General features: G+C 44.0%; 1 protein-coding gene across 1 annotated transcript in view; it reads right to left on the bottom strand.

Annotated features, from left to right (window-relative positions):
• Nucleotides 1-9,413: 9,413 nt before the first annotated feature.
• Nucleotides 9,414-21,545, bottom strand: part of prima1 (proline rich membrane anchor 1) — a 37,196-nt gene continuing 25,064 nt past the window's right edge. The window contains exon 4 of the mRNA XM_076272412.1: nt 9,414-10,298. Within this exon, the coding sequence (XP_076128527.1) occupies nt 10,196-10,298 (103 nt within the window). The 3' untranslated portion in view covers nt 9,414-10,195. The remainder of the gene's footprint in view (nt 10,299-21,545) is intronic.

Raw genomic sequence — 21,545 nt, 5'->3', positions numbered from 1 at the left:
TGGCTAACCTGCTCAGTTAAACTGTGTAAACATGTGTGCTGCTGATATATTAACATCACTGTATGTGAATGAGGAGGTGGTGCATGCAGTGTCCTTAACTCCCCTTTGAGACGTGTGTGTGTGTGTGTGGGGGGGGGGGGGGGGGGGCAGTCCTCCGGGCAAGCTGTGCAAGTCCAGGAGACCCATAAAGCCCGGAGGAACCACAGACTGGATGGAAGAGTGTGACCTTTGGTTGGGTCAAGAAATTCATCAACGCTGCGAGGACGAGGATGACGACATTTGGTTATTATTCCACGCACTCTCTCCCTATCACCCTATCAGCCAATAGATGCTTATCATGACGCCTCTCCCGGTGGTTCTGCTTCTGTTGTTGTGGTGGGTTGATTAAACAAAGTCTCTATGGGATTCAAACACAGATTTAATAAACGTGCATGCACACACACACACACACACACACACACACACACACACACACACACACACACACACACACACACACACACACACACACACACACACACACACACACACACACACACACACACACACAAACAAACACACACAGACACAGAGCAATGTGGATACTGGATATTTTTCATGTTTATGAAACGTGTGGATATCTGTTTGGTATCTCTACCTTCGACTGGCCCCCAGCGCTGTGCATACTGGTCAGCAGGCAGGATGCAACTGATCTCACATAGATTAACAAGTTAGACAGGAATACTGTCCCCAGTGAAAACAGCACATTTCCTGAAATTCCCACGACTCCAAACAGAATGTTCCGTTCCCTCTCGACTCGCATTAAATAAGATATCCCTGCTGGTGTGTTGGTGAGTGAATCTGAGCCAAAGTCTTCGAAAAAATGACATGCTAATTCATTTTAATGCTTTCTTTCATGTCCTTGAATCAAGTTTTTTAAAGGTTTTTTTCATATGAACTGTCTGCTTGTTTTTGGCAAAGCCAGTCCTTCATACAAAACCAATCCTTTTGAGCGGCATCCTTTTTATCTGCATTTTGTTGATGTTGAAGGACAGTAGAGTTAACTGCAGTTTAAGGAACTGTTTAAATGTTATTTTCCTACCCACTCCATATTGTTTGAATATTCATTCATAAATATAAATAAGCATCGTATCATGTCAGTAATATAGTGTTTATATAGATACTGTTACGCAAACTGACTTTGTTGGGAGGTTATGCATTTTATCAGCATGTGAGCTCTCTGTGAAATGAACTATGACCTTTATAGAGCTGTTTTCTGGAACTTGGGAGCTATATAACATATCTACGTGATGTTAAAAGCGTTGAGGCAGTTATGTAAGAAGAATGATTGGAAGACTGTACTCTCCATTGTCATAAAGTTCAAATCTCAACAAAAAGGCAAGCTGATCAATGATTATACTTGTTTAAGTTTACATATATATGAGTGTAAGTGTGTGTGTGTGTGTGTGTGTGTGTGTGTGTGTGTGTGTGTGTGTGTGTGTGTGTGTGTGTGTGTGTCTGTCTGTGTTTTGGGAGGGTAGCTAGACTGGATGACCCCCCTGTGAGAGTGTGCAGAGCTCCACAGGGACACTGGCTCTCCATTGGCTGAGGGGGTGACCCTGGGGACAGTTCAGTACGGGCGTCATGGATACGCAGGCATCTACTTTCCCACACTGGTGCTTATTTGGACAGCTTCTAAAGGTTTAAACCCCCTCAAGGTGGCAGGAGTTCTGACTGCACGAGGAGCCACTGTTGTTGTTTGAGCCATCCATTTATTTCCATTCTCTCTTTTTTCCCTTCCGGCTCTGTCCTCGGTGGGATTGGATGTTCCAGAGAGTCTTCAAGCCTCTTGATGCATGTTTCTCCCCCCCTCCAGCTTACTTAAACTGAGTGTGTGTCAGTATAATTTATTTATGGGCTGCCGATATTAATAAATAATTGACTTTCCTGTTTTGAGAATCACTTCCAGTGATTCATTGGGGATTTAATTAGTTTGTCGGAATAATCACAGCTCTGATGTAAACACAGCGAGAGACCTAAACATACTGGGAAAGGAGATGTGATTATGATTCAGGATAATGTCCCATGACTGCGTCAACTCAAAACACCATTTGATTTTAAGAACAGTCAATGGGTTTGTATTCCATTTGCTGTAAGAAAGCCGACATTCAATATCCATAATAAATAAATTCTTGTTTGAAAGCTGCTTTTGAGGTGATGTGTTGGGCCTGTATCTTTATGTCCTGTCAAAGATTGTGATATCTGAGAGAGACATGTTACCAAAGAAATAAAAGGAGCTTCTTTCGTCTTTCATTCTTCTGATGTGGCCCTGGTCTAAGGACACCCCATCATCTATGACACACCCATGATAAATTAAATATATGACACTGTGGATTTTGTGCTCCAAATTTCATCAGTATTTATCAGAGATGTTGTGCTCAAAGTTGTTGTTCAAAGTACAAAACATTTATCAAAGCAAATGAGGGCAACACTTGAAGTTCATGTTCATTAGGCTACTATTCACAGATATACATCTTGTGTTATGAGTGTAGTCTCATATTGAAAGTTAGATTCTATATCTTAAAACATGGAAATGGTAATATTGCAAAGAAGCACTTTTCAGAATCTCCGCCTTGTCTTTCTTTGAATCCAAATGAATGACTGAAAGCTGTATGTTGTTCATCATATTAGTAATTGTAGTATCCTTGTGGCATCTTAGACCTCCTCTTGTTTGGATTGTGGAGAGGAGCACCCTCTTGTGGTAAAATTCTACAACCCAGACAAGGCAAATGAGAGAGGTGGCAATGAGCAGATGTGTGGAAGTTACATCTGGAGACAAACATCAGGAGTTTTGAGTTGAACGTGGACGGCAGAAGTTAAATTCATAAGGCCGTTCAAAAAATTCTAGATCAATCCAAAGCCTTGTTAAGGCAGGACTCAGATGGAGCTTATTCAGTCCAGACTGTAATGGTTAATGTGCTTCAAGGAGTATATGGGTTGGTTTTTAGAAGGAAAGCCAGCCCTGTCTTTTACCACAGCACAATAATCAAGTTGTCCCTCTGACGTAACAAGATAGCATCAGAGTTTTAGAGGCTACAACAAACATTTGAGTTATTTGTGATGGCTATATATCTGAACCCTTGATTGTTTGAGTATTCCCAATATCTCTTGAAGAAAGAATGTTTCTGAACCAGCTTTATGTAAAGGACAAGTAGAATAAGGCCCAGTGCAACCATGATCTTACAAAGTGGCCCCTCAAAGAAAGGTCTCACGACGCCAAAGTAGCTTTGTGGTATTTCAGTAAATCTAAAACTAGAGGGCTGAATAAAACATGAGTCTGTTTCCATTGTAAGCCTTTGCTCTTAAAATAATCTCTAAAAATAGTGACCTAAAAGTTTTATAAATGCTGGCACAAATTGGCAGATAAAACCGCATATATATGGACATGTTCACTTACACACACCAGCACTTGCATGCACACAGACAGACACACTCACCCCCCCCCCCCCCCCCCCCCCCACACACACACACACACACACGCACGCACAAGTACAGTATGTGTAATGTAATGTGTAGTCTATTTTTAGAAGTCTCCAACATCTCATCTAACCTCTTCTTTCAGGTTTGTTTTCCTCCTCTCAGACTCCTCTCGAATCTGCCAATGGTTATGTAACAATGCCCGCACAATCCCTCTGAGAGAGTCAGATGTCTGCAAAAGTTAACAGGCCACATCAGATAAGGACATGCCCATCAAAATATTTGAACATTTAGTAACAACATCTTAATAGAGCAATAGTTTCAATGCACTGAAGTGGCTGTGCGGCATGTTACTGCACCTTCTGGAGAGGGTCATTGGCTGTCAGTGGAGACGCACAAATGAGATATTGTGCGTAGCCGCTCACTCTGCGAAGAAATGGATCTTTGGTTCTCTCCTTTAAGGAATGTCAGTGATACATGGACAACAATGGTTGAAAAACTGAATTTTTGATTTGATGTTGTGACAGACTATTCAGTGTATGATACCTTACTATGCATAATGTGATCTAAGCGTATGGAGCTGGATTAGACATCTAACACCATTCATGATATATAGAACCAATTATCATCTCTTATATTCCTGCTCATCTAGAATCGTATTCTCCAAATATACATATCTCCTTCAATTCAAGGGGACCATGTGAATGTGTGACATAGTGACCTACACTGTCACTATATTTATAGTTAATTATGGCATGTTTTTTTCATTACAGGTGGTATGTTCCTTTGGCAGAGTGCTTAGATTCTGTTACTGTTGTTATTTTTCTGCCAATGATAGTGTTATGATTTCAACTGCAGGTTCTTTGATTTAGTTTGTGTAGTTGTGCTGGAGGTGCAAGAAGGGGCGTGTGCCCCTGGGCACCCAAATTGGCTGATAAGCCTAATAAGGAGTAGGCTTTTTTTTTTTTTCAAATAGTGGAGGTCACCTGATCACTTTAAATCCCTGTGGAGGGAGAAGGTGAGTCTTCTGGACTACAAATGTTGTGTGTACCTGACACTGCTGTGAGTGTTTAGGAAGATTGTGCGGTTATTTATAGTCAAATGTGTAACTCTGTGTTTCTTATTTTGACGTATTATGTCTAGTCTATAAGTCATTGCTTTTTTGTAATTAATATAGGTTACTTTTCATGGGTGTTTTCGGAGTATATCCGCTGATTCAATAAATCTATTTTACACCAAAACCTGTCTGCTTCTCCTGGACCACAAGGTTACATTATCAGAGAATGTTTTGGGAAGGTATTTGTTGTTTTGGACACCATTTGGGAATCAGAGGAAAATGTGACGCCTGGTGTATCGATGCCTCAGTGCACATACAGTACTGCATGTTCACGTCCCCACACCATTTATTTGCACTTATCATGTTGCCCAGCAGAGAGAGCCATTGCATTACAGACAAAACCAGTTATCAGCCAGCAAAAATAATTGTAAATTGCTTTGCAATTGTCCTAACATACAGCCTTGGTCTTAAGGCTTGCATAGTATGGTCCTATAACATTAACTACCTGATAATAGCATTAATCAGTAGTGTTCATTATCAAACAAATATTCTAAATATTTTGAGACCTTTTTATGTTTGTATTGTATGGTGAATTTGCTTACACTGTGTGTGTGTGTGTGTGTGTGTGTGTGTGTGTGTGTGTGTGTGTGTGTGTGTGTGTGTGTGTGTGTGTGACAGTGATAGCTTTCATACATGCTGATTGTGTTTGTGTATGTTTGTGTGTGTGTGTGTGAGTGAGAGAGAGAGAGAGAGAGAGAGTGTGTGTGTGTTTGTGTGTGTGTGTGTGTGTGTGTGTGTGTGTGTGTGAGAATGTGTGTGAAACTGTGTGTGCCTGTGAGTATGTGGTTGCATGTAAAGGGTGAGCCATGTCGCTTCAGTCGTTTGGATGGCTGCATTTGGCCCAGGCTGCTGCGTCTGAGCCAAGCCCCTGCTCTCAGAGTCCCAGCTGAGGCTGCTGCTGCTGCCGCGCAGCCTGGGCCTCAGTGCATTTATTTCCCTGAATCCCGAAAATACACAAATGCACAAACATGTTGTGTAAATTACACAAACACGTACACACACACACACACACACACACACACACACACACACACACACACACAGAAACAAATACTGTCATCATTTGGACCTGTCTCAGTAGCCCTCTGTCTTCATCAACTGGAATGAAACAGCTGGAGTTGTCTGCTGAGGTGGCGCTGGCAATGTATGAGTCCTGTAAACAGGCATGTATCTCCATTACGTGCTACATGTTTAAAAAAAACTGCCCTCCATTGATATTGATGCTACTGACTGATGCCTATATTGCCAGATCCTTGGAACCTCTAGGTTCTGTTGACTCTTATGGGTCTCTGTCTCTCTCTCTCTCCATTTCATTGTATCTCTTGCTCTTTCTTTCTGTCTCTCTCTCTCTGCATCACAGCAGTTCAAGCCAACCAATTTACGGTCTGTCAAATCGGCTTTGTTACCACGTGAGTTCGGCCTCCCTGATGGGGGAACACATCAGTGTTTAAAATGGCCCTGGCTGTCTAATTGCATTACCCTCAAATAGCACATCTGATGGAGAGGTTGGTGTGCAGTGTGCCAAAAGCTTCACTCATTTACATTAGATGCTGCTGCAACTGTTATCGCTGCCGCTGCTGCTGTGAACACAGGTCCCATGATGCTTTGCTCTCTGCCGTCTCGCTCCAGACCCGGCAGTTTGTGATGTGCCGCTTTCAGAGTGTTGTGTAACGCTTTGTGCAACAACGGGGGCTTGGCTTTTCAATCTTGCTCATCAAATTCACCATGAGTTCATTAGTGTGGAAGGACAGCGCAACCTGTCTTCATTTTTGACCCATTTAGCTGGTGTCTGTTAATGTCTAGCTAAATATTTGCTCTAAGAGGAGATCCAGGAACTCTTAGCGACTATTTCAGCAGGACATCTTTCACCAAAAAGCTTTCTGATTTCTGGCAATCCTCTGGTAGTTAAAACAACATCAACATTAGATTAATGCTGGCTGAGTAACTATGGGGGCCAATTATGGTTGAGTATGGCTTTGAATGAGAGCCCCAGTCAAGCAGAAGACGCAAAGGAGACCAAACTTCACATTCGCCCTGTGGGCAAAAGCCTTCCACAGCAGACTCCCAGGTCACTTAACACACACATAGGCACACACACACACACTAACACACACACACACACACACACACACACACATATATGCTCAGACAAACATGAATACATGAAAATACACACACACACATGTGCACACACACTCTTCCACACATACAAACACCAGCACAGATATACAGAACATGTACAACTACACACAAACACAAATAAGCACACGCATGCAAATATACACACTCAGACACACACACGCACACACACACATACACACACACACACACACACGCACACCATTTATTAGACTGACACAGAAACTAGCTTTGACTGGCAGACCACTATGCAGCTGTCTAATGAATTGACCCTGGGTGGCATACAATAACATTCTGCTTCCTGGAGACACTTGGCGATTGACAGGCAGGCTATCCTTTTGCAGTGCTGAAAATCAAATAGAGTGGAGCTGCTCTTTCTCTCTTTCACAATCCGTCATCACATCATATCTGTGAGAAGGGAGGGTGGGAGGGAGGGGAAAGAGAGAGAGAGAGAGAGAGAGAGAGAGAGGGGGGGGGGCAGAGAGGGGGAGGGAGAGAAGAAAGGAGGGAAGGAGGAAGAAAGAGGGAAGAAAGGAGGGAAGGAGGAAGGGAAACACTGACTTTGCGGTCAGCTTGTGATGACACCTCCGCACTGGATTAAATTAATTTCAGATGCAGGGGGGCAGATTGTTCTGACACCAACTAGAGGAGGTCCTCCAGCGAGCCACACTGTGGAAGTAGCTGCTTGGAGGACACAGGCAGCAGACTGCAAGGCGCTTGATTACGACATGAGCCAGCAACCATCACCACGCAGGCCGTAAACGATTTCTGTGTCAAACTAACCTCGTTTAAGACGTGGGGGCTAAATCATTGTAAAAAGATAATGATGCTTAAAAGAAGGGCGAGGGCGAGGAGAGGAGAAAATATAAGCATTTTCAGGACACATTTTTAGGCATCATTTAGCTTACTATAGTGTGAGGTTTTGAAACTATAAATATGACTAGTGCCTCAGTGCCAATACTGAATAGTACAATTTTATTTGAAACTAAAAAAATCAACATGTTGCAATTAAATCAGTTCAATGCACAATATGTTAGATGTGATGCATACATTGTTCATCAACAACTGTTAATTACACAAATATACAGTAACAGCTTCCTCTAGACACATAAACAACTTTATTCCCCCATGGCATCACATCCACTCACTTTAATGTATCCCTTTAAATCAAATTTACTATGTACATATGATGGACACGCAAGAAGGCATATCAATATTTACATTCATGCAATATTTATCAGACTCCTTTTTACATTATAGTACACAATTGTTATGTGTTGTGTTAATGGCTGCTTGCAAGTGATCGTAACATGAACAAAAATACATAAGAAGACATACACAGTTTGAACCTCATGTAAAGATTTGTGTTTTAAGACATAAAAGACACTGAGCACATGACCAACTACGTTCACTGTTCCATGCCTTGGTCAATCTTATAAAATGATTACGGCGTAATGTATTAATTTGAAACCAGTTAAGAGACCGAAATTACATGTTAAAAATAACGTCTCAAAACAGTCAATAATACACAGTATTTTTATATTGCCAATGAAAAGAGCGTGGATGGTTCCAAAATTTGAGTATGCTAATTATATGAAAGAAGTGATCTCTCCTTTCCAGACATCACAAAGACACATAACATGTAGATCTAGAAGAATCTGTAGGTTATTTATGTCTGACCACTACAAGCGTTCTCTAATTTGACCATAGAGTAGAATCTGAGAAAGAGGGGAGTAAGTAATGGATGTGTTCTGTTTTGCCAAATGATGGCTCATCTAATTTAGTGGTTTGTGGGAGGACCTAAATGGACAAGGTAACCTTAGCTGAGGTCTCTAGGAAAGAAACAGTCCATTTGATTAGGTGCAGCTTAAAGTACCTGTACAGAAACTGACTAGGCAGTTTTATAGTTGTTTCCCCATACACTTTTTTTTTTTAAATGTGACTTCCTCTGTGATGGACTAGCATTCAAGATGCCAGCAAGAAAGTGATTACAGAAAACAAAATAGCAGAGGATTGACTGAGCAAATACTCCACAAGAAATCAAAACAAAGTCAGCTAATACATGAAAGCTTGAGATCAGTACTCCTCTCTGTGACACAGACATAGCTGCTAATATCATTAGCATATCTAGCTCAAACAGGGAGTTGACATGTTGAGATGGTTTCTGAATAGTACACTTCTGGATTATGGGAGTCACCAATGGTTGATGACTGTTGAGAGGACTAACTAACATTTCCCATTTCTGGGTGCAAAGCAAACAAAGAAAGTGACCTTTTGAAATTGGGATCAGAAGTAAATTTAAACCTTTGAAACATCTAGTCAATAAACAAAGATAACAGTCTTAAGTTACGTGTATATTAGCAATTCGTAGGCTGAGGACAAGAATTCAGAGGTTACTCCTGCCAACATGATACAGGCTAATGCAGAGCCAGTACTGGATTAATCATGAATCAGCCAGTGATAGACACATTATGAAGCACTTAAGAAGAGACCAAGACTGAGCAGTGCTAATATAACTGTTCAGTCTCACAGCTGAGGGCAAAACCAGTGACCAGACATCAGAGGCTAGCCTGGTCTGCTAGTTACTAAAATACATGTCTAGCTCTCTTGTCACACTCCCTTTTCAAATTGCATAGTCAGTCAACCCACACTCTTTGACAATTCATTGTTTCTTCCAGCTGTAGTTATTTAAAAAAAAAAAAAAAAAGGTTCTATATTTGGCATACATGGATCATTCTCATTCCATGGGTGGTGATGACTTTTAAATCAGCGTGCGTCAAAAATACACCCACAGATAACAATGGCTTGATGCATCCCCTTCCTCTTTCGGGAGCCTGGAAATTTACAAAAGGTGGAGGAGCATCTCCTGCCCACCCCCATCCTTTCCTTGGACAAGAAGGACAGTAAAGAGAGACAAGAGAGGCAGAGACAGGGTGAGAAAGAGAGAGAGAGAGAGAGAAAGAGAAGGAGAGAGAGAGAGCGAGAGAGAAAGAGAAGGGTAGGATCCATGAGAAGTTGTTGCATTTAATAGAAAGTGCATGCGTTTGTTTTGTCGCCAGCGTTTATTTTGCTGCCACTCTCCACCGGCTGGAGTGGAAGGGTTAGGGGGGGATCTCTGAGGTGCCATTCGGACTGACAGCTTTGCCCCATGCGCTGGCAGCTGTCATCCAGTACACCCCCCCATCCCCTACCCCCCGCCAACTTGAGGTGATGTCCCGCAACGGGGCCTAGTCCAGCATGTCAAAGTCTAAGTCCCCTGTTTCCTTTAAGCTCTATTTTATATTCATATATATATATTTATATATATTAATAAATATACAATTCTCTGGTTCTCTCTAGGCATCTAGGCATGGCTTGAGTGCCGAAGAAATTCCAGTGTCATTGTCTCTGCCATTCCGTGACCTTGTCAAGAGCAAGGAGAGGGAGTGTGGCTGTAGTAACGTTGAAGTGGATTGCCAGGTGTGATCATGTCTGGGGCAGCCCCTATACCCCAGTGCTGTTGGTCTCTACCGTTGTGGTCTTGGTCCGGGAGCTCATGGCATACTCCCCTCGGCTCGTACCATTCTCCTCCTTCCGTAGTGGTTTCCTAAACACAGAGAGGTTACGTGTTAGATTGCATTAGGAATTTGGGATGGTTGACAAGAGAACTTGACTTAGTTCACAGTGCCTGTAGGGTTGAACCCACGTGTTTATTATGATGGGAGTTGAAAATGTTGTAAACTCTTAACAACCTGCTCATAATTCTGATGGTTTTACATCCCAGATGTTCATCAACCTGGCTCCTGATATGGAGCATCTTAACTAGGCCTGGAGCAGCTAATAAAATTAAAGGATAATTAGGTAAATTGCTTTTTTTATTTGCGTAGGTGTGTTTGCAAGATTAGCTAAAGAGGCCCTGTCAGTCAATTCTGCTTATTTTTATTGCTCTGTGTGCACACAGTGCTCACGCTAAAAAAGCTGTTCATATTCTCCTCTGATATCATTAGGGAAGCGTCTGGGAATTTGCACTTAATTAAACGGGCATGCATTTGCAAATATGAATCAAAGTAAGGTTTGGGTTTTGGGGGAGGCATAACGAGTTGCTCGCTCTCTCTGTCTGCGGAGTGAGACAGCCCTTCATTATGGCACAGGGTAATTCACTGCAGGAGGAGGTCATCAACTTGACTTATCTCCCTGTTTAAATGACTTCCCACAAGCCCAAATGGCAGGAGCACTAAATGCAGCAGCATCCACTGCTGTCCGTTCCTGATTAGAGATCTAAGATATGTAACCCTTGGAGACAAAGTCCCAGATAATTCAATTAAAGCACGGAACAATCTAAAAGGCTCCATCAAAAAGACCAGGAAAGGGTAGCAGAGGCTTCTGAAAAAAAAAATACTGTAGGTCTAAGAAAGATAACAACTGTATGCTGTTCAAAAACACACTACATCAACTGATAAAAACAGCCATATTTCCAGCATACATCAACAGATATACATTAATCTTTCAGGATTAACATTTGGATGTGAGGTCACCAATAGTTGTGGTACTGTGGGGTTTCTGGTGGCCAACTGAATGGTCACTGCCTTTTTCAAAAAGGCGAGTTGCACAAAGAGGATGCAAATAAGCATGCAGATGAAAACAACATGACCTTTTTAAGAGCTGCATCTACTGTTGGGGTCCCTCACGGGCAAGTGTAAGGGTCATTTTGCCTTTCACAAAAAGGGCCTGAATTATTTGAAAAGGTCGCTTCCACAGCTACGTGCTGAATGTCGTATACATTTTGTATTTCTCTGAAGTTTATCCAGAGATACAGTGTTTTTGTCTGTAAAGAGCAAAGCACAAGAATCATGTCTGTGTATAAAGACCTCAAGACCATTCCACTACAATGACCCTGTAGTGCCTGTCTGCCTTTTTGCCTTTTTGCACATACAAATCATCTGTGAGAAAACCAAAGCAAAACTACATCCAGAACAAAAAAATTCCACTTGTTTTAAAAAGTCCCTCTTATACATTATGGATGTTTATGAATGCATGCACTTGTTTATCATGATAAAAACAGATTAAGTCCCTTGGGCAGGTTTGATGGGACAATCATTATTCTCTACAGGGACCATCTGCCGTGGCGACGAGTGTGTACGTACTGCCTGGGGCCTGGGGGGCTTCCCCCCCCCCCCCCCCCCCTCATGTGCTATACACCAGGGGACAATCCTGAATCCTCCAGGGTTCCCAGAGGATGGAGACAGAGAGACAGAGAGAGAGAGAGAGAGAGAGAGAGAGAGAGAGAGAGAGAGAGAGAGAGAGAGAGAGAGAGAGAGAGAGAGAGAGAGAGAGCATGAGGGCATGAGGACACGGACATGAAAAGAAAGAAAAAGAAAAGAGAGATAGATGGACGAAGTATTGATGGAGAAAGGGAGCAGAGTGTACAACGAAAATAATAAAAGCTAAAGATAGAAAGGTGAAGAAATGCGTGAAAGTGAAAAGTGACAGAAAGGGGATCACCAGAAAGACAGACAATGAAAGTGAGATAGAGAGAGAGAGAGAAAGAGAGAGAAATTGCACAAATATTCTAAATCAAAGGTTTATGTCCTGTTAGTTCTTGTAACATTAGATGAATATGCAGTTGTAGTCTTGTAGCACTGCCAAGAAAGTACTTTACTGAGGCAGACCACAAAGCCCACAAAAACCACAGACTGACCAAGACAAACAAACAGCCACAATAAACCAAATGTGGATGGAAGGTCTTGACTCCTCACAAGAAATCACGGTGACTTGATGCAGCCAACACTTTCACCATCTTGTCAGGCTCTCTTGCAGGCTGCAATGCGATTCTGAGGTCATTACCCCAATCCATATGCCAGTCCATCAAATGGACAACATGTGGCTCATTCAGATATGAATCAGGTTGCACCCTGACAGCACTGAGGGAAGCAGTAGTTCATTCTGCTGGCGGTGTGGAGGACTCAGGTCCCCAGGGCTTTGAAATGGAAGGATGCTGTGAGAGGAAGCTACCACTAACATATTCCAGTGGATCAATGACTTTGGGACTATTTTTAAATGGTGCTACTGCTGGGAATCACCTGCCTCCATCCATGTTCCAATAACTACTACATGTGTCCCAGAGAGCTGTAGAATCTGCTATGCTTTGTCTGCTTTCAATACTAACACAAGCACACAAACACAGACACACACACTCCCATACTAAGACAAGACAGAAACACAAAGAAAGACACGGGCACTTAGTAGACAAACATAAGATGTAGCAACATCTTTTCTTTCTTTTTTGCCAATTCCGCAGAGATATATGTCTGATGTATGGCACACATGTCAAAGCAATACACCCACATATGTATACATACACCCAAAGGTATACAGGAGCACACAGAAGTAAAGATGAAGAAAGCTGTTTTCCTCTATTCTCTATAGTCAGAAAGTTTCAGAAGCAGCACCAGTCCCAGGGTCCTCCTCCACAGGTCGGTCCACAGGCCACACTTCCCAGCATGCCTTTCAGTGGTCCTCAGGGCTCTAAGACCGAGCCGAAGCCACTGCCTCCAGCAGCTGCCTGAGTATCTCCTTCTGAAGCGGCATTTCCTCTCATGGGAGGAAGCCAGCTCAAGTGCTGATCCAAGTGAGGCGAGCCCAAGTAGCCGATGGGAGTCAATATTTATGAAAAGGAGCTAGTTCATGATCCCAAGCACGCTCATCAGCCGGTGTAAACAGCAATAAAGTATGTTGTTTGCGCAGCGATGTCACAAACATTTCTGAGGATGATTTATAGTGTTTACGCCGGCTAATGCCTGATCAAATAAACACTCATGGAAGATAAAACACATCCTCTGGCCAAGAAAAATGAGTGGTCGCACAGTCAAACAGTACGAGATGCTAAGCAGTGGCCATTTATTCCGAGGCCAATTGAAACAGAGCAATTAGTAGAGATGGGACAGCTGTTTTGCTGGAGATGTGTGGTAACCATTATACTTTAAAGAGGCAGGTCCCAATTCTTCAACAGAGGGAACCCTTAAAAAACAATTCTGGAGAGAATATTCAGGGCAAACTGTCTCCAGACCATTCTGACTCATCAGGGAACATCGTCGCAAATCACAGAAACACAGCGACACAGCTGAGTATCGAGACTCCATATTGAGCCTATGTACATTGCCTATATGTACATTGAGCCTAAATACAAAAACCCTTGTGTATGAGAATTAAACAACTGCTACTTTTTTTCCACCGATTTCAGTGAACTGAGAGAAAAAAAAAAACCCTGGTAAGTATTTTACGTAACAGGCTTGCTCTTGCACAGTGTAGGCAGGTGATAATATGATCCGCGGATTAAAAGCACTACAACATTTCTAATTCATTTGTGTCGTGCCTACAGGCCCAGCAGCGCCTGAGGTGAGCGTGTTTTTCGCATCCGATGTGAACCGGGGACGTTGCTCCTCACTCCGAGAATAACAATAAAACCAGTGCATGGGGAATTCTAAGGAACACGCTATTCATAGACTGCTCTTATGGCAGCTAGTTTCCATTCACGCGTGGAGGAACCCACCCATCCCGCCCCACCGTCCCAAAAAAAGAAAAAAAAAAGAAAAACCGCTCCAGGAATAGCCGAGATGGGTCTAAAATGGCTACGTCTTCACCTCACGCCACTGGCCAGCTCTCAATAATCCATGGGGTGTAGTATGCATCTGGCAGGTGGCTGCACAGCACAGTGCTGTTGGCCATTAAAGTTTAATGCCACGGCTCTCCAGTGCAGTGTGTACACAGATATGGAAAGCGAGGTGGGGGGTTGGTGGGGGGGTTGGGGGGCTGTTCTTGCTGTGGTGTCACTGGGGTTTCAGAGAGCAGGCTCCATTCAGCTTCTGAGATTCACAGGCTTCATTCATTCGTTGGCAACGGGGAAAAAAACCACGCGCACATCCATGCATGGCATCCAATTTTGAGATGGGTAGATTTCTTTTATCACTTACAAATACACAAATACACATACGCACGCACGCATACACACACACACACACACACACACACACACACTGCACACAGGTGGAACAGGCAACCATGGCACACCTCCCATCCTATAACAGCTGGTATCAATAATGAAAGACAGCGGCTCGTGCCACTTGCCTGTGTCAGCATCTACAGTCAGATGGAAATATTATCAACATTTCAGTGTTTTATACAAGACAAAAGTCCTCCAATGCATTAAGCATACATCGGACAAGGCAAACCTAATGGCCAGGACAGGGGCCAGATAAACTGCTTCAAAAAGCCCCCATTATCTCCACATTTTACGGACACTGGCGAACTCTGCCCCTGTCCACCTGTGGGTGTTTTTGTTTTGGTAGATTACACATGTTGGCTTGCGCTTCGGCAACATTACTCCGTCGGTGCCTGGTTGATAAACATCAACAAGACCCCCCCCCCCCCCAAATCTCTGGAGGGAAGCTTTCAAGGCTCCTCGAAGGGCATTTACTGTCATTACCAGCAAACACTCCGCGCAGCATCAGCCCTTCCAAATGTAATAGAGGCAGTGATGGAGGCTTCCCATGGAGAAAATGAGATCATGCCTTGTCTCTGGATTTTTTTATGCTTTGTTATGCTGAGTCATGGCCACTCGACAGAGACACATAAATTCAGCTTGAGAGCTCATGTCACTGCACAGGCATTTGCGAAGCTCTCAAAAGCAGTGGCCTCGCTATGTTAAACAAAAACTGAGGACAGCCTCTTGCTTTTAAACAAAGTTTAAAAATAGAGGACAATTAATGCTTGCGCGCACACACACACACACACACACACACACACACACACACACACACACACACACACAAGCACTGGCATTTACACACACAGTAATGACTGCATGGGGCTTGAGAATTTGTAAAGGGTGATAAATACCTTATTTGGTAGAGGCACACATTACAGTTATACTGTATGAAGCTGGTGTTTTGTGCACCAGACAAGTACCAGCACACTGTTTGGACTGGGTATAGATTCACTAACTGCGTTCCAGATCTGCCGCATCAACACTTTCTCAGGTACGTCAAACTTAGAAGTAGACAGCTACAGTTTCCCCCTTCTGTGTATTAGAGAAAATATATTTGTCTTAATTTGTGTGTGTGTGTTAAGCTTTCTTTAACAAACCCTTGACCAAGGGTACGTTTTTCCAGCGGGTTCTGTCCGGGGAGAAAGAACCCTGAATCTGATAGCATTTGTGTTTAGATCATCTTTGCTACAGAAGGCAAGGTGAGCCAAGCTACGCTACGGCCTGCTCACTGTGTCTCTGTCTCGCTGACAAATGACACGCAGGCACAGGTGCGGAACAACAACAGAGCAAAAAGAAAGGTGTAACAAAACAAAAAATGACCAGGGAAAGAGTTATCAGACGGTGTTGTGAAGCAGGAGAGCATCAATCAGTTTTGGCATGAAAAGACGCCTGCACACACACTAACACTCACGCACGTACATGCACACACACACACACATACACACACACACACACATACATACACACGCACGCACGCATGCACGCACACGCACACACACACACACACACACACACACACACACACACACACACACACACACACACACACACACACACACACACACACACACACACAGTATCTTTCCCATTTATTTAGCCTTGCCATCGATATCCTCCCTCGTCTAACTCTATAACCCTCTATATCAGGGCTACAGAGTTGTCTCTCTGGGAAAGCCCATGTCTTGTCTTCCGCGGTCGAGTTAAATACAGCGGCCGACACAACGGGGCTCTTTCCACTAGTGCATTCACAAGAAGCCACACATTCATTGCTATTGACTCGGCAAATCCATACAGGCATCCAATTACGTCCGGGCCACAGAGAGCCAGTGGGAGAGCACTAAACAGCCCTCAGGTGCTGACCTTTCAGTTCCATCTCCCTTCTGCGCGATCACTCATCATGAGGCGCCGTTCTCCGAGAAGCCAAGAGCTTGCTCTCCAAGTGCTCTTCATGAGCCAACGCAATGCATTTGCATGATCATACATCATGAAGGGGGGAATTAAAATGAAAATATTTATCTTTAAATAAAATAGAGACTATCACCGCACACTTAGTCTGATATTCCCCACACATCATCGGCACCTGGGATCCGAAAACGGCCAGGGCACAGGTATTTTTATCTTTTCAGAAAATATTTATCTTTTCATGTGAGAAAAGAATGAAAGAAGGGAGAGAAAGAAGCAAGGGAACAGGGAGGAAAGAGGTGAATGCCTACAGAACATAATAAATACAGAAAGCTGTTTATGCTGCTGATTTATCTCCACCATTTTCTTCCATGGTACACAATTTCACATAATCTACATCGTCGCCTTCACAGTACTTCCAGCCTTGTCCTTAAGTCTGCTAAAGCCTCGTGTGGAACCTCTACGCAATTGCTTTGCAGACCACAGACATAGCCAACATCACAAGCACCTATGCATTTCCCCTGTGACTGCAGTCCAAGTGGAGTTATTTTAGGCCAGGGCTGAGCGTTACTCTGGGCGACAGCATTGAGCAGCACTGCATGTACACCACACACAAAAGCGATCCTCATAGTCTCCTCCAGTACGGCAGAGTCGGACCGGCCAAGACAGCTGTCCACTTGGGACGACTTACAAACCCGAAGCATGAGAGCATCCTTTCTTTAGCAGGCTCTGGTTTTGCGATAAATATGAACAAATATCACAGGGCACTTCCCTCTTTATTTTCCCTGCCTCATACTTCCCAACCCCTTCTCCTCTCCTCTCTTCTCCTCTCTCCCTCTTCCCCTCTCCTCTCTTCTCCTCTCTCCTCTCCTCTCCTCTCCTCTCTCCCTCTTCTCCTTTCCTCTCTACTCCTCTACTCTTCCTCTCCTCTCTTCTTCTCTCCTCTCTTCTTCTCTCGTCTCCCTCTCCTTTCTTCTCCTCTCCTCTCCTTTCCTCTCTCTCTCTTCTCCTCTCCTCCCCCTCTCCTCTCCCTCTCCTCTCTTCTCCTCTCCTCTCCTCTCTCACTCCTCACTCACTCTGGCCATCTCAGATTTCTCGTCGCCTGAGAGCTCTAATGCGCTTTACCACAGTGACACATAAATTCCTCTCCCCAAAGCACTGCAGACAACAAAGACAACAAGGGCATGAAAAAAAGAGAATACATAACAATAGTGTTTGCTTCTGTTTCTGCCTCTCTCTCTCTCTCCCCTGTCTATCCTTCTGTTCCACTTCTATGCTGAGCCAGTGTGTGTGTGTGTGTGTGTGTGTCTGTGTATGAGGCAGCCCCAGCACTGAAGCTCTTTCTCCTTGAAGGCACTTAATGCCATCAAACTCATTACAATAAGCCAGTGGCCAGCAGATGCTGATGTGCTGACGTTGACTTGTGCCTATATACCATCGAATGGGACGATTATTGTGGTGCTAAACTCCGTCTGACCGTCTGGCTTTACCAGAGAGCCGTTTCCGCTGCATAGGTCATTGGCGGTGGCTAAGTGATGATTTCCACTCGCATATAAAGGGGGACATTAAACATCTCTCTTTTGTGGCTGTGGCTTGGCAGAGTGAGCATACTCATTAGGTGGTAAAAAAGCTGCCAGCTGAGCCTCCCATTGGGGAATACATTGCTTCCACCCAAATTCTCAGGGCAGGGAGAGAGAGGGAGAGTGAGAGGGAGAGAGAGAGAGAGAGAGAGAGAGAGAGAGAGAGAGAGAGAGAGAGAGAGAGAGAGAGAGAGAGAGAGAGAGAGAGATGGGGGGGGGGGGGTGAGGCAGAGAGATAAAAAGCAACAGAAAGAAAAATGTGTACACATTACAAATTCATTCACTCTGGCTAATTCGAATGACTCTCTATGCATGGCGAGTAATGGCTCCATGTTAAAGAATGAGGCGACTCCTACAGTACGTGGGTGCTATGTGTGGGCATAATTCTGCGTTTATGTGAAATACAGAGGAGAAATAACCACCTAAAAGTCTGTACTTGATGTCTGCCACCACAAATTATCAGGAGAGTCTATATCTCACCACATTGGGTACTGTTACAACAAACATGTGTAAGTCACACCCATAATGAAATAATTCACTAGCGGTTCCATCTGGTGTAGCATGGAACAAACAGCAGGCCATGTCATAGGCTAGATGTGGTATCTGGCAAGTCTAGGCTATTTCCTTATTACACTGTTCAAAATGAGATTAAAATGGCCTTGATGGACATTTCTGTTTTTGAAACAAATAAGATGAATATAAACATATTAAACAGAAAAGAAAAAGGGAACTAAGGAAGGAATATAAGAAAATAGACGAAAATAGACGATAATAGATATGGACAGCGTACTGGTCTGTTGGACTGAAAGTGTTAGTGTTGGTGTTGTATCACTCTCTGAAGGTCCTGGGACCGACTTGGCATATCAGTTATTACACCATGACAACACTACTCCGCCAGCATAAATTTAACCTGCACAGCTACATGCGTGACTGCAGTGAATCACAGACGACCTATTTTTCCAGCTGCTTATGTGAGCGGTCATGGCTGTCCGAGGTCATTTCCTCTGTCTTGCCCTGACGACGTGGCCTTCTCCTCTGCTCCTCTGCCGTCGCCGTGGCGCCTTCTCACCTACAAGCCAACGTGACACGCCGCACGCTACTGACGTCCTCAAATCTCCCAGGTTACCTCATGGGTTCCACAGCTTTTGACTGCTCTCATTAATGGTGCATGGGCCCTGAGTTCTGAGCCAAATGGACGCAACAAAACCACAGTCTCTCACGAAAAGTAAAATAGAAAAAATGCTGTTTTTAAAAAAAACCTTAGTTGGCGGGGGGGGGGGGGGGGGGGGCTCCTGGTTATGGAACAAGTAAACTCGACCCAACTTTTAAAATGGCTCTTAAATTGCAGGAAATGAATAAGTAACGACGTGGTAATGAATTGAGCCGACAGGACTGGTGTGGTGAACCTGTTCCAGACTCCGTCCATTACTCCAGGAGGCACACGGCATTAGCATCAGGCCACAAATCAGCTGTGTCTGTAGAAACTACACCTCCATCAGAAGCCATCTGTGAATGTGCCAGCGCGATCACACTGATCCCCTCAGGACCCAGCCAAGGCCTCTCTCTCTCTCTCTCTCTCTCTCTCTCTCTCTCTCTCTCTCGTCATTCCGTGAGATGGAAGCAGGCATGGTGACTCTGCAAATTAATTCATAAATAATGACCATGGTTTGATGCTACGACGGCTGGTGGTGTTTTGATGACATGGCAAGCGAAAGCAGCAGCACCTGCCCACCACCACCACCACAAGGCCACCCCCCTACCCTCTGCGTGTAAAAGTTGCTGGGATAACCACTTTGCAGTGCCATAAACAATGCTGTGCTGGTGACTTTCTGACCTCACAATGCAGAGACAAGTCTCTCAAAGGTAAAGACACGGTGCCTCATTAAATCCCTCTTGTGCACCCCCCCTATAACAAATCCCTCTTGTGCACCCCCCCCCTATAACAAATCCCTCTTGTGCACCCCCCCCCCCCCCCCTATAACAAATCCCTCTTGTGCACCCCCTCCTATAATAAATCCCTCTTGTGCACCCCTTCCTATAACAAATGGCGCGCGTTGCTTGGTTATGAAATGCAGGCTGAGCAAATGCCCTTTTTGCTAGAAGCCACTGCATTGCCCATTTTCACCGTGTTCTTGGTATTTTGTTAATTTCACGCGATTTATTCTCATGTTATTTTCACGCGATTTATTCCTAATGTTATTTTCACGCGATTTATTCTCAGTACTGCATAATCTCACCAGTGGTTATTTAAGAGATTCCAGATATTTTCATGTGCCTTTTTTTGTTCTTTGTGATAATTGAAGACAGGGCAATAGAAAAAAGGGCTCTTCATGCTTGCTGCTGGTAATTGAGATCACCCTGAGAATGATGAAGAGCAACAGACAGCTCCACCATGATACGGACTCCATCCCTCTCTGTGTGCTCCTTCGCTTCCCCGTCACATCGGCTCCTTCATCCTCCTCCGCTGTCTTTACGCTATTGTACCCCTGCCACAACAGCTTATTGTCCAATGGCATATCAATGTGACATGTGAATCTTAGGATGCACAGTGTACTCCACTGAGTGAAGCAACTGCATGATAGGCTACTATTCTCTACAGGCACCTCTTTAGACGACTATTTCAGGGGAACTAGGCATTTTTTCATTACTGAGCCTCTCACTACCTACACAGAAGGACACACAAAAGGTAAAAGGATGTGGTGTAGATTGAAGGTCACAAGTGATACAATTTGAGTGAAAAAGAGGTAATGGCAGTGATGTAATGGAAGCTCTGTAGCTATCAGAGGTGTTATATGTGAGTGTACATTCCCCTATGTTCATCTTCCCGTAAACTGTAAAATGTATCCTAAAGAGATTACAAAAGCCTGATGAGGAGAAGCAAGAGGCTTTGTAAGGCTGTGGTGTGGATGGATACATGCTGTGAGTACTCTCTACTACTGCAAGCAAAACAAGTTAGTATCTTTCTGTACGTACTTATCCCTTCTCGTATGTGAATCGTGTGTGTGTATGTGTGTGTGTGTGTGTGTGTGTGTGTGTGTGTGTGTGTGTGTGTGCGCGCGCATGTGTGTGTGTGTGTGTGTGTGTGTGTGTGTGTGTGTGCGCATGTGTATGTGTGTATGAGTGTGTGTGTGTGTGTGTGTGTGTGCGCACATGTGTATGTGTGTATGAGTGTGTGTGTGTGTTTGTGTGTGTGTGTGTGTGTGTGTGTGTGTGTGTGTGTGTGTGTGTGTGCGAGTGTGTGTGTGTGTGTGTGTGTGTGTGTGTGTGTGTGCGAGTGTGTGTGTGCAAGTGTGTGTGTGTGTGTGTGTGTGTGTGTGTGTGTGTGTGT

This window comes from Alosa pseudoharengus, unplaced genomic scaffold (assembly GCF_046254945.1).
Source record: "Alosa pseudoharengus isolate Yale_2024_CS ecotype anadromous, Long Island Sound unplaced genomic scaffold, YU_APseudo_1.1 YU_APseudo_1.1_scf_7, whole genome shotgun sequence".
In the NCBI taxonomy this organism is placed as follows: Eukaryota; Metazoa; Chordata; class Actinopteri; order Clupeiformes; family Clupeidae; genus Alosa; species Alosa pseudoharengus.
Note: the sequence above shows the minus strand (reverse complement) of the source record. Positions and strands in the feature narration are given on the sequence as shown.